Source organism: Artemia sp. Qi Xiang Cuo, chromosome 7 (genome assembly GCF_049724085.1).
Source record: "Artemia sp. Qi Xiang Cuo chromosome 7, ASM4972408v1, whole genome shotgun sequence".
Classification (NCBI taxonomy): Eukaryota; Metazoa; Arthropoda; class Branchiopoda; order Anostraca; family Artemiidae; genus Artemia; species Artemia sp. Qi Xiang Cuo.
Genome location: NC_142800.1, coordinates 9,210,774 through 9,225,773, shown reverse-complemented (window position 1 = coordinate 9,225,773; position 15,000 = coordinate 9,210,774). Strand labels below are relative to the sequence as shown.

Here is a 15,000-nt window from a genome sequence, read left to right as displayed (position 1 = left end):
AAATCAACTGCTTTATCATGCCCCTGAAGTAATCTTCGAATAATATATGGTCAAAGTTGAGGTGATAAGAGTAGCTCCAAAAAATTGAAGGCAGGATTTTTTATTAAAAATATTTTTCCGGCGATAGGCAGCCACTAGTGGTGGATCCGGGGGTAATTATGTTCCTCCTACACTCTAATGGGGGTGATACATACTTTCGTGCAGTATTCACTTAAGTTTAAATGATTTCGTCAAGCAAAAATTAATTACCATTATCACACATACGCACTTTGAGTTTAAAAATTAATCTAAAGCTAGAAATCTGAATTGCATTCCCTCTCCAAATTCTGAGTCCGCCACTAGTCCCCATACGGGAGTTCCCGTAGCCGAAAGAACTCTCAGAAGCTCATCTTTATGATCCTTTAAGAGGACTTTTCATTGTTTATAAACCTACAATAGGGCCAAGACTAGTGTCATATCATCATTCTCATCCCTTCTGCCGCGAATATTACTGTAGCCTACAAGAAATACTATACATTCTCAGAGTGACGAACGAGGTTCACCAGTCTCATTCGCGTAGCCTCCCAGTATGTTTTTTTTTTCAAAAGTAACCCAAAATGACCCAGGAGCCGTATATTTAAAAATTGTATCATCTGCCTCAAGTTTGAACCAACAGTACTCAAGAAAATGTAGTTTTCGTTGGTTGTTTTGTCAGCGACGCTTTGACTAAAGGCATGAAATACGACTTTCTCTTTCAAGAACTTTGCGGGGCAGTGAAAAATGCCTTTGATTAGTTGAAAGTGACGTCATACGATCAATTTTATCCAATCAATGCCCATTTCACAATCCTTCTGGTTCAAATTTGGGACTTCTGGTACAGTTTCTAATACTCGCCATACATGAACACGCGCATTGAAAATGCGCAAGCGCGCTGGTCCGAAATGGCGATACTGGGGGTTATGTTTTTAGAATAACCGTGATACGCTCGAACCACGTTCGCCACCCCGATTCTGCGCATTGAAAAAGAATTAAACTATCACTTTCAAAAAGCCCTAAAAAAAACCCTAAAAAACTCCTAAAAAAAATAAGAGCAATTGAATTATATATATATATATATATATATATATATATTTATATATACTCGTCTATATATATATATATATATATATATATATATATATATATATATATATATATATATATATATATATACATTTATATATACTCGTCTATATATATATATATATATATATATATATATATATATATATATATATATATATATATATATATAAAGAGAAAAAAAAGAAAAAACAGCTACCTGAGATGGAAGTTTTGGACATTGACATTCTTGTATGGAGCCGTTTTTCTTTGGCACCAAAGCAGTAGACCTTCCTTGGCCGTCATCTCTTCAACGGAGATATCTTGAATGGCGAAACGAAGAATAATTGTCCAAATCATACCAAGGGTCATCTTTACATTTCCATCAACAATTTCTATTAAGAGAACGAAAGTAGTTATTGACAAACGAAAATAGAACATGACAGACAGTAGAATTTTGGTTGAAAACTGCCACTGGAAGACCTCATATCATCTTAGTCAACAGCCTGAGTGTGAAGAAAAACTTCACTGTTTATCTGTCAAAGGCCTTCTTCGGCCACATCTCGGCCGTCTTCTAACAAACCCAGAATCTTAACACAAAACGGGTTTTGAGATAAGGACGGTCCTCCCTAGCCTTTCTACCTGGCTTAATTTCTGATATTCAAATTAGAAACTATACATGGGTATAAATAGATTTCATCGTAGGAGAAATCCTAATACCTACATCACGCAGTACTAGGACTAGCAGAGCAGTACTAGCAGTACCAGCAGTACTAGGAGAGTAGTGCTGGTACCACATTCAGCAGTACTAGGACTAGCAGAGCAGTACTAGCAGTACCAGCAGCACTAGGAGAGTAGTGCTGGTACCACATTCAGCAGTACTAGGACTAGCAGAGCAGTACTAGCAGTACCGGCAGTACTAGGAGAGTAGTGCTGGTTCCACATTCAGCAGTACTAGGACTAGCAGAGCAGTGCTAACAGTACTAGCAGTACTAGGAGAGTAGTGCTGGTACCACATTCAGCAGTACTAGGACTAGCAGAGCAGTACTAGGAGAGTAGTGCTGGTACCACATTCAGCAGTACTAGGACTAGCAGAGCAGTACTAGCAGTACCAGCAGTACTAGGAGAGTAGTGCTGGTACCACATTCAGTAGTACTAGGACTAGCAGAGCAGTACTAGCAGTACCAGCAGTACTAGGAGAGTAGTGCTGGTACCACATTCAGCAGTACTAGGACTAGCAGAGCAGTGCTAACAGTACCAGCAGTTCTAGGAGAGTAGTGCTATAACTACATTCAGCAGTACTACGTCAAATCCTAGTACCTACACCCAGCAGAAAATTGCGTGACAAAGACGGGAAAAAAAACAACAGGATTTTGAAAACCTATTGACGATGATCTGTATCTTTATCTATTTCTCCTATTCCAAAAATGAAAAAAAAGCTAATTTTGTATTTTTTCAAAAATCTGAAAAATGCACATACTAAGCAGAACAGCCAATATATACCCGTCAATTCAGTATGTTATCACTACCTATCTAGTCAGTCTATCATTGTGTCAAACCCACAGAGGGACATATCCAGAATTTTTTTTTGGGGGGGGGGGCAAAAGAATTTTTTCGGGGGAGGGGTTATTACAAAAAACTTTTATAAACGCATCAAAAATTGATTTATATTCACTTTTGTTAAGTTTTAACGAGTCAGACTAACATTTCAGGGAGGGGGGTCGGCACCCCCCCCCCCCCCCAGAGACAGCCTTGAACCCGGACCAGTCACAACTGTTAATAACAAACTAATACGCCTGAATCATATGCTTTTTCCTGAATTTTAACGTCACACTTATAGTACAAAAGCGGAAATTAAAATGGCAGGAGAATAGCGGGAAAACCGGCACGAGCGCTTTATTTTTTCTTAAGTTTCGTCTAGAAATCGGTGGCGTCAATTCTTTTAGAAATGTATTAAGTACGAGAAAAAAGGAAAAATAAACAGAAATAATTGCGATAAAATTATATAAGGCCTTTGTTATGACACAGAGTCTTATAAGAGTTGGATTAAATTAAATTTTATTTACTAAATTCATATTTTATTTTCTGAATTTTGCTTCAACTGAAGCCTTTTTTTTGTCAAGAATAAATCTTTCCTTATGGCTCATAATTAAACAACAACAATTAATAGACTTTCACATCAGATATATATATATATATATATATATATATATATATATATATATATATATATATATATATATATATATATATATATATATATATATTTTGATTTGTATAGATTTGTCTTTTTTTTGTTATTTGATTTTTCTTTCTTTCTGTGAAAAGAACTTCCATACAAAAAATAACTTTTGAATGAGGAGTATTCATCGCTGGGGATGAGCACGGATCCTATATATTACCGGGAAATATCTTAGGTGTAAATCCGGTGGAACGGAAATTCTATATAGCTTTGTTCGGTTGTTTACAGACAGATTCCAGAAATCCCTAAGTTGAAAGAATGTGATGCGCACCTGGGAAAATAAATAACCAGTACTAGAAACCTTTGTTTCAACATTCTGACTCACCTTTTTTTTATGCCCCTACAAAAAAAATAAAATAATGAGGATGAAAAAATTGTGAACGGAAAAATTTAAAATCAAGGATCTACAGACTCCTGATAAGAATTAAGCAAAATAAAATAAAACATGATTTATGCCTAAATGTATGACAGGATAATTTTTTTGGGAAAGTGGGTTTCAGGTGGTGATTTTTTTGGTTTTATATTCATTATTATTGTGAAGAATTTATTAGTATGTGTTTTGTAGTTTACAGATGGCCGCACAAGCATATGGCTAGAAACCTTTATATCACCATTCTCTCACTTTTTTTTACCTTACAAAAAAGTGATAAAACAATGAATAACATTCAACGAAGAAAACATTCCGACATTTTTTTTTTATGTCCCTGAAAAAAAAAAAAAAAATCGAATACAACCCTCAAGGATCTACAGACTCCTGATATAAATTAAGCAAAACGAAATAAAAACAGAAAACGAGGCATGATTTATGTTTAATGGTGTGACTTATCAATTTTTTTTAGGAAAGAGGGTTTCAGTAGTGATTTTTTTTTTTTTTTCTTCATTATTATTTTGGATAATTTATTGTTACGTGTTTTGTATTTTAGCGATGGCTGCACAAGCTCATGATTACAAACCTTTGTTTCAACATTCTAACTCACTTTTTTTACCCTACACAAAACGTGATAAAACAATGAAGGTGAAAAAATTGTAAAAGAAAAAATTTACAAAAAAAACCTCAAGGATCTACAGATTCCTGACAAGAATTAAGCAAAACGAAATAAAAGTTGTAAAGTAGGCATGTTATATGCCTAAATGTAATACTTATTAACATTTGTTCTTCAATATTATTTTGAAGAATTTATTATTATATGTTTTGTAGTTTACAGACGGCCGCAGAAGCATAGGACTAAAAGCCTTTGTTTCAACATTAGCCCCGTTTTTAGCAAATCAATGTGCTAAGATCTTATATCTTTAGACAGAAAACAATTTAACGAAATCTGAGGACACTGATTTTACTTCATGTGTTTTTTTTTTTTCGTAAACATCTATCTTCATTTTACTGTGATCAGTTGTCTAAGGACTCTGATGAGTGAATCATCAAAGTTCTCTATTCAACTTCTTATTTGGTAGTGATCTGCAAGCTCTTACCACATTGTTGAGTCAAAAAACGGGCTTTCTGTTTCAACATTAACCAAATTTTTAAAAAAAATCAATATACTAAAATCTTAATTTTTTAAAAAGAAAACGACTTTAACGAAAATCAGAGCATCCTGATCTTGCTTCTTAGGCCAGTTTTTGCAAACATCTTTCTTCATTCAACTCTGATCAGTGTCATAAGGACTCTGATGATATTATCATGAAAGTTCTTTCTTAAAAGTCTATTTCGCAGGGAGCTATAAGATCTTAGTAGTTCGATGAGTCAAAAAACAGGCTTATTCTGACTTCTGACTCATCCTTTTTATGCCCTTTGGAAAAAATATAACAAAATATAAATATGAAAAAAATATAAATATAACAAAACTATAACAAAAAATATAAAAAATGTAACTCGACTAGGTATTTAGGCATTATTGTAGATGAGACGCTTAGTTTTTCAGACCTTATAAATTGTATAACATCTAGAATTGTCCGTAATGTTGAAATTATTAGGAAATTGAAGCCCATTTGTCCGAAAGTTGTCCTTCGACTTTTGTATTTTTCACTTGTAAATTGGAACAATTTACGAATAATAATCGTCAAGAATCTATAGTATCTTCGTGGATATTAAGCAAAAAATTAAACAGTAAACCAGGCATGATTTATGCCTAATTTATGATTTATGATCCTTTTTTTTGAAAAGGGGATTTCTGATGGCGATTTATATTTCGTTTTTTTTCAATATTATTTTAGGGAATCAAATACTGTCTATTATCTTGCAGTTTAGAGATGGCAACACATACCTTACGGATTATTGGTAAATTAACACTTTTTATTTCCTTTTTTTTGTCTATAGATATTCCCTCTTGTTGAAAAAAAAAAATATTTTCCTCTTCACTAAATGGCCACAGCAGATGTCTCTATCACTGGTTCCCAAATTCCATCTTGTGAACGTAGTTAGATGTCTGATAGCACAGTGATGACAGCAAAGAGCGACTATTACCGTTAATGGCTTTCCAATTTAAAGATGCCCCTATCGTAGCAGTTGCTCAGGTTATTTACGATTTTAGCAAAATCAAATTAAATTTTAAATCTTCTTGATTAGATTTTAGAATCGAACCGAAGCTTTCCATTCAAAAGGTATGACAAATGACACTTATCACATTTCGAAATATATTTACCTAAGAGATGTCAAAAACAATTTCCAAAAAATTCTTAAAACAAAGATAGGGCTGAGAGAAAAAAAGTACAAAACGAAAACAAATGCTTGCTCTTCCCAGGGAGTTAAAACGCTCAAATCCCTCAAACAGAGACGGTTTTAATGGCGTTAAATATTTACTTTGTTACAAACAAAGTATATTGTGTTTACTTTGTAATAGCATAGATGTTTACTTTTTCTTCTCTTTTTCATATTATTATACAGTATGACGTATTTTGTACTTTTTGTCACCCAGCTTATGACTCAGTTTTACACTGCAAATATTTTGCATCATTTTTTTTAGATAAGTTATTACGTAATAAATTCAAAAATATATAATCTCACTATTGATAACAAAAATGGTTTTTCTCTGCCTCTAATAAGCTACTTTTATTATTTAGTCATTCTATTAGTCTGGCTAGGCTTAACCAAGAGATTAAATTGTTTCCCTAAAAATACAAAAGAAAATTCTATTATCTTTAGCGATTGTAAAAGTACGATAAATAACCTAAATTAAAATAAGATTAACTATCAAATGAGAATCTTGGAATCTCGCCAAATCATAACATTTCAGCCATGGATATATCGAACATATAATTGCGGCCTAAATGGATGAGGATTTATGGAATTCGATTCGGTCAATTCAAAAATTTTGGCAACCGCTTTTTTTTTTTATAATAAAAAATCTGGCGCAAAAAAAATGTTCTCTTAGGAGCAGAAAAGTCAATAAGTAAACTGCAGAAAATAAAAGACATATTTATAAGGTTCTAAATATCCCTTAACCGGCTTTGATATCGACAACTTTTAGAATACAATTTTAATCCTCTGAACAATTTAAGCACGCTCAGTCTTCAGTAAAGTTTTAGTTTTAGAGTTTTAAAAATATAGCAAAATACCACTAGTCAATTTATTTGACCTACAACTACTACTACTAACAACTCATTGTAGCACCAAGCCGCCTGATGCCAACACAGCCGTGCACGCTCCTCCTACACATCCCAATCTATTCAAAACCTCGCTCTTTGGAGCCTCCCAAGATGTTCCCATTTCCCTTAAATCTTTCCTTACGACATCGCCCCACCCCGACTGGGGACGACCTGCTTTTATTTATTTGAGCGAGTTTGATACATAAAACTTACGTAATCTGCAAAGCAATAGTTTTTGTTCGCTTTAAGCTTCAACTTAGCTCTTTGTTGCCCGAAGAAAATTTTCACTTTTTTCAATGAGTTTTTATTCGTTTTTAGTTTTTATGGAGTTTTTTTTTTTATCAAAGATTTATCAACCACAATTTGGTCATTTCGAAAGGGTTCTGCCAATTGATATTTTTTTGTTAAATTTGTTGAAGTAATTAATATCACTGACCACTAGAATCCCTATATGCAATAACAGATAAGGCTAAGTTGCACAGGCCACTAGTGAAAAAAGCGAGCATTGGCTCTCTAGGCATAGGCTAGATATCTATGCTTCGAAAGAAAAATGTCGCCAATTAGACCTTTATAATTAAAACACTTATTTAATCTTGGGAATTAATTATCTCAAACAGAAAGAAATTGGACAAAAAAACATATATCTAACTAAATTCGAATAACGTTAATCAGTCTATCCAGTAGAGACACTTTTCATAAGAAAGTATAAAATATAAATATCACTCATTTTACTATTTAAACCCAATTTACAGGGAACTTTAATTTTTATTAAATAAAAAAAAAAATTTAACTGAAAGTAAGGAACGACGTTAAAACTTAAAACGAACAGAAATTATTCCGTATATGAAAGGGGCTGTGCCCTCCTCAACGCCTCGCTCTTTACGCTAAAGTTTTTATTATTTAAAAAAAATAGAGTTGTGAGAAAGTCAAACTTTAGCGTAAAGAGCGAGGCGTTGAGGAGGGCACAGCCCCTTTTATATACGGAATAATTTCTGCTCGTTTTAAGTTTTAACGTCTTTCCTTACTCTCAGTTTAAAAAAAACTTGTTTTTTTTTTAATTTAATCTTTGAACGTTTTTGAATTAATGCAGGTTTTGATTTTGGCTCACCGTACATGAATAATTAAAAACAAATTGAACATTAATTTTACTTTTTTTTTGGTTAAATGGCTTTCTCGAAACTTGTTTAATTTTATTTACGAAGGTTTTTTATTAATAATAAAAATACGTAACTTACGAATTAACTTACGTAAATTACTTCTATATTCATTGATTTTTAATACGTATATTATGGGGCTCGCCCCCTAGTCAATACTTTGCTCTTTAAGCTAAAGTTCAAATTTTGTTCCAATTCTTTAAAAATGACCAGTTAATCACAAAGGCCGTTAATTAGAATAAATAGCTCTTATGAAAGTACTAAAAAACCTTTGGCTTAAAGAGCGAGGTATTGACTAGGGGGTGAACCGAATCAAATACGTAATATTTTCTGTTCGTTTTAAGTTTTGATGTTGCTCCTAGCTTTCAGTTGAAAAACTTGTTTTTTATATATTTAATTTCTGATCTTTTTCTTTAATAATGCTGGGAAATCTGGCGCCCCCTTCATAGCAATGCCCCTTCCCCCATGAAAACTTCCTTCATGGAAAGATACTCCCACATAACCCCCAACCCACCCACCCCCTCCCGACCTACCAGAACCCCCCCCCCCCCCCTGAAAACGTCTGTATACTTCCCAATAACCAATAATATATGTTAACATTGGGTAAAGTTCATAACTTTCAGCCCTCCCCCCGGGGACTTCGTGGGATTAAGTCATCCTAAAAGACATACTTATCATATTTTCGACCATGCTGAACAAAATGGCCATCTCAAAATTTTTATCGGGTGACTTCGGCAAAAAAAATGAGCGTGGGAGGGGGCCCTCCATTTTTTTTGGTCACTCAAAAAGGGCACTAAAACTTTTAATTTCCGTTCTAATGAGCGCTCCCAGGATATTCTAGGACCACTGGGTCGATGCGATCACACCTGGAAAAAAAAAAAAAAAAACAAAATAACAAATAAACACGCATCCGTGATCTTCCTTCTGGCAAAAAATGCAAAGTTCCCCATTTTTGTAGATAGGTGCTTGAAACCTCTACAGTAGGGTTCTCTGATACGCTGAATATGATGGTGTGATTTTCATTAAGGTTCTATAGCTTTTAGGTGTTGTTTCCCTATTTTTCTAATATCAGCCAAATTTTCTCAGGCGCCTAACTTTTGATGGGTAAGACTAAACTCGATGAAACTTATATATTTGAAATCAGAACTAAAATCTGATTCTTCCTATGTATCTATTGGTATCAAAGTTCCGTTTTTTATAGTTTCGGTTACAATTGAGCCGGGCCGCTCCTTACTTACAGTTCGTTACCACAAACTGTTTGATTCAATGATATTATATTAGACTATGATTAGAACGGATTGATAAGGAACTATGGTAGCCAACTATCTGGCGTTGTTTGGGACTCTTTGCAATGATTCATTATATACTTTTGGTGTCAGCCCTATGGCACCTAAAATTAGGTATTTTTTTTCTAAGACCACACTGGCTTTCTAAGACGAACAAATAAATGTTCAAATGGGGATACGCCCATTTGTTAGACAGCGAAGACAGATACAAAAGTGTGAATATTTCGATCACATGTAAAGCGATCTTCATCAGCAGAAACACTTAATCATTACTAAAAAATACTAAAGAATTTTTTCATGGGGAGTACAATTTTTTTTTAAATGTGTTAATTGCTTTAACCTTTTTTAGAATTTCTTGGGTGCTTGTGTATTACCCAGAACACACTCAAGAAGTGAAGTTAGGTTGATCATAATGAAATATACCAAAATGTGATGAAAACATAAGAGTTTGGAAACAAAATTATGGAAACTACAACAGAGAATAAAGGAAAGCAGGCCGCCCAGAACGCATTATATTAAATACCTAACTTACCCTGACCACCTCTATAGTACTCTATATATTAAATATTTAATCAAAATATACTAGCATCCTAGTTTTTCTCATTCAGACAAAGCTAATTATAACCGATTGCAGACAGTCAAACCGGTTCTCCTCTCACAAACAGAGCAGACTTCTTGAGTGTATTCTGGATAATACAAAAGCACCCCTTCATGTCACTCTTACCACCAAATACCCCACCCACTCCACCAGACTCACTCTTATCAATAGTAACTCTTTCATGCCGCTACCCAGCAATTACTATCGCAAAAGCAAAATATTAAATAAATGAAAACAGTAATTCTATCCGAAATCAGCCGTGAAACCTAGTGCGTGAATAAAAAAAAAAACAAGCAAAAATGATAGACACCACTCTAGAGAAGCTTGTAACGGATCTTATACAGACTATTACAGACACCTAAACGTTCTTTAAGTACGTTTTTACTCATTGTTAAATACATCAAACGCGTTTAAAACTTGCAAAAATAACGTAAATTGTTGACATACGTTTTGACAACACATTAAAAAAAATTAAATATATGTAAACATGTTTGAATCATGTTACAACTTATCAAATTATTTTTTGAACATTTATAAATTAAAACTACATAAAAATTTGCGAAACGCGCTTTAAATGAGACTTAAAACATTACTACCCCCAACCCTCCTTCCACCCTCTTCTGGACCTTCACCGACCAAGAAGGGGCATACGCACCATATATCCCTATGTTCTGTGTGCAGGTTTTTGGGATTATGTTTTGCTATCAAGATTTTGACACACCACTCAGTTTCACTGCAATTGGTAATAATTCTCTATTTTACCAAGGACTTCATGTAAAACAATGTAAACCATCATGCAAAATAAGAAAATATTAATTAGACTTCAGAAATTTATAGAAGCATAACAAGAAACTAAATATCTAGATCGACATCTAAGGCTTTTTTTTCAATTCGTTCCGACCTAAACCCTTCTACAGATCAATAAATCCCCCAAAAAGAAATGGATCATTGGGCTTAATATAACATAACTTAGTGTTTAAAGTATTCTAAACACCTAAACATATTCTTCTTCTTCTTGTTTGATTATTTGGAGACGTTAACGCATAATCTCCACACAATTCTACGCCCAGCGCCAGCTGATATTGAATCCCGTGCCCCGTATTACCAAGCAGAGGTCAGTGCCACTCTGCCACCATAGGGTTCACGCAGACATTTTCTTCTTCTTGTTGTTTGATTATTTGGAGGCGGCAATATTCCACGGGCCGTGTGGAAGATGAGATCAAACTTTGGGTCCTATATTACCAAGCAGAGATCAATCCTACTATGTGGCCATACGATTTATGTAGACGTTTTCTTCTTCTTCTTGTTTGGTTATCTGGAGACGCCAACGCATAATTCAATTCAATTTTGGGGCCTTTGGCCGCTGAGGTCGAGCTCCGGGTTCCACATTACGAAGCAGAGGTTAATGTCACTGTGCCAACATAGGTTTTACGTAGACAAGTTCTTCTTCTTCTTCTTGTTTGACTATTTTGAGACCCCAATCCATAATCCCAATACAATTCTAGGCCACTGCGGTAGCTGAGATCGAATGGGACCCTAATCGGGTCCCATATTACCAAGCAGAGATCAATCCCAAAGTGCCACCACAGGGTTTACATATATATATATATATATATATATATATATATATATATATATATATATATATATATATATATATATATATATATATATATATATATATATATATATATATATATATATATATATATATATATATATATATATATATATATATATATATATATATATATATATATGTTTATTTGTCTTCTTCTTCTCGTTTGATTACTTTGAACGCCAATGCACAATGTCAATGCAATTCCGGGCCATATAACAACTGAGATCAAACTCCGGATCCCTTACTAAGCATAGAACAATCCCACTGTACCACCATAGGATTTGTGTAGACATTTTCTTCTTCTTGTTTGATTATTTGCAAACACTACTGCATAATCTTAATACAATTCCAAGTCCTACCGAAGCTGAGATTGAACCCCGGAACCCGTGACATCTAGAAATACGGAAATTTTTCTATCTTCAGGAAGACTAACCGAATACTTATTGCACTATCAAGCATAATGAGACAAAATTGAAAGCACAATTGCAATTTGCAACAGGTTGCAATAATCACTATGGCAATGATGTCGGAGAGTTCGAGTTTTTTTTATGTACCCACATCTCCTTTGTATTTAAGAATTTGTTTCAGATCAGGCACGTACCCATAATTTTTAGGAGGGGGAGGGCTTTTTTTGGGGGGGGGGGGGGGTGCCCTGTGGCTCCCCCTCTGCATACGTCTCTGTTCCAGATCCTAATTGTAATTAATAACAACAGACAGCAGATAAAATAAAAGTCAATTTTTATTACTACAAGCGCAGAAGGGACTATAATGTTAGTTCCTTTCGTGTACCGTATTGTAATACATTTTAGAGGCTAAATTTGTTATCAGTTATTCATTTTAGGGTGAAGATAATAAAAAAACATTTCATTATCGATAATGATTATGAAATTCTTCCCATATTCATAGGATCTTTTGAGCCTTATCAATGGGTTAAAAAGTGAAATTCAGAACTTGAAAAACACTGCTGAGCCAAGCAGGGGATTATGCCTTAAATTTTCACCAAAATCTGGCTATCTAGGACTATAGACCCCGAGAAAGATGATTCCCAGGCACAGTTTGTTAGTTTTTTTCAAAGTTTTAACAAATAAAGATAATAAAATAAAAAATAAAGAAATAATCAGAAATTGCAAAAATACATAAGGTTCAACGTGTAATTAAGGATAATTAATGTCAATTGAGTTCTGGAGCACAATCGCACTAACCTACGGAATTCCACAGTAAAAAAAAATATTTTGGACAAATACATCGTACAAACAATAGACCAAGCAAATATTTTTCACCTTCTGTCCAAAGCATTAATTGTTATCACAAACTTGACTTTTGACTTTTTGACTTTTATTTGCATAATAAACAAAAATATAAACTATCACAGATATAAATCACTACACTAGGGAAAAATTTAAATTTCGCTAACGCGTAGTGACTACATTACCATTCCTAAAGGCACCCTAAATTAATAATAATAAAAAAAAAAAAAAAAACTACATAAAATTTTCTAGAAGCATCCTAGAGTAATTATAATAATAATATAAAAGGAATAAAAAAAGAAAATCACCTTCTCCCATACACCCCCAGGTGTTTACCCCAATTCACTTAATCCAAGTAAATGTCTTGAAATCCTTAGAACTTATGAAAATATCGATTACGCCAGGGGTTCCAAAGCTTCTTTTAGAGGGAGTGAGACAAATAATTTGAAAAAAAAACTATTCGTAAAATCGTTCAAGCCAACAATATCTTTTGACCTGATTAAAATAAGGCTGAAACACAGAAGCTAACAAATTGTGTTAGCTTTTTGAACACGGTAAACCCCTTTCGTTCAACGAAGCCCTTACTTTATCTTATAAGCAAGGCCACGTTACCAATTATTGTTTCTATCCATCCTATACTAATTTACTGAAGAACAACTGTCAAGTTGAAAGCAACAGAAACCCCTTTCCAAAAATTGATTCATCAAAGGGACATTTTCCCCTTACACCTCGACCACCCTCTCGAACTTCACTGCAAAGTCACATTTTGCTCACTCTAAATTTTTCTACCGGCCCACCCTTATTTTAGGGCAATATGTTTTATTTCAATAATCTTCAAGGGGAAACTTATTTCTCATCTTCTAACCTCTTAGCCAATATGTATTATTTGTATTTTATATAGTAATTTTTATGTTGTCTTTGCTTTAGCTTTTCTTTTATTGTTCACATTCATTGCTTTGCATTGGCCAGGTTTACTTAGATTTTAACAATTATAAAACTATTATATTATATTCTAATATATTTCAATTATATACTTTTTTTTATCTTTTGGTTGTTTTATATAGAACTTTTTGCTTATTTTTGGCCACACAGGCTCCCTCGAGCTAACTATTTTAATATTTTTTTTATTTATTATTCCCCCCCCCTAATAAATCAGTTCTCTTTCTCTCTATTTTTGGGATGAAAGTTGAAAACGACTCATCAAGCTTGTGATGTACTCTTTTCCAAACAAATCCATTTCTATTGGAAAGAAAATATAGAGACCCTCTTACAAGACATTAGAGTTTTCTAAGACGTTAGAGGTTCTATGGGGAAATCACTTTAGGAAGCAGTAAACCATACATACGTGTTTCATACTTCAATTATAGGAGTGATGAGATGGCTACAGGGGTGATGGGAACAAGATGAAAGAGAAAATAAACAAGAATTTTAGAGAAGAAAATGACGCAGAAAAAGACCCACTTACCATTTGTTACAATTCCCATTTTATCCCCCCTCCTTATTGCTCCATCGTCAAAAACGAAGCAGTGATCACCCCTAATATTACAAAAAAAGAAACATTACCCCATTTGGTACTTATGCATTATTTGGTACCAACGAAAGAAGTCAAGTTTGGTTAATGCTAAGAAAACAAAATAAAATAGGATGAATATATAATAGGTTAAAACAAATTTGGGCTATATATTTGCACATTAGGGGGTGTGGGTGTGGGGGGTAAAGCATAGGTCTAGCATATATTAAATACGTCACCTAACCTAGGTACCGTTCCCCTCCCCCCCCCCTAAACCCCAAAAAACAACAGTTTAAATATTGTAAACGCAATTATAAATCGCACTTTGCCATCCATTTATCTATCAAATAGCCGTTTGTCTGGTTTCCTGTAGTAGTTCCTTGTACAGTATATAGCGGTGGGCGACATATAATGTACAAGTACCCCCCATTTAAATATATAGTGTTGGATTGGCGTTGAGAGGGGGAGGGGTTTTCAAGGGGCCACGGACCCACGTAGTTCCCTAATAATACAAAATAAAAATACATGCGTGATTCCGTTTCAAACTGAGTGCAATACGCCAGTCTTTCTGTACGTAAAGAAGGAGGGAAAGAGGATGCTGAGGGGCCCAGGCCTTTAATATTTATTCCTAATTATACTGATCTAAAAATCTTTGTATGATTCTAGAGCAAAGTAAGTGCAGC

The 15,000-nt window shown here is 34.0% G+C and overlaps 1 protein-coding gene across 3 annotated transcripts in view; it reads right to left on the bottom strand.

Annotated features, from left to right (window-relative positions):
- Positions 1-15,000, bottom strand: part of Actn (alpha actinin) — a 163,174-nt gene that overhangs the window by 71,971 nt on the left and 76,203 nt on the right. For all 3 annotated transcript variants that reach the window (XM_089092000.1, XM_089091999.1, XM_089091998.1), the window contains exon 4: positions 1,301-1,475. In XM_089092000.1, the coding sequence (XP_088948126.1) occupies positions 1,301-1,475 (175 nt within the window). The remainder of the gene's footprint in view (positions 1-1,300; positions 1,476-15,000) is intronic.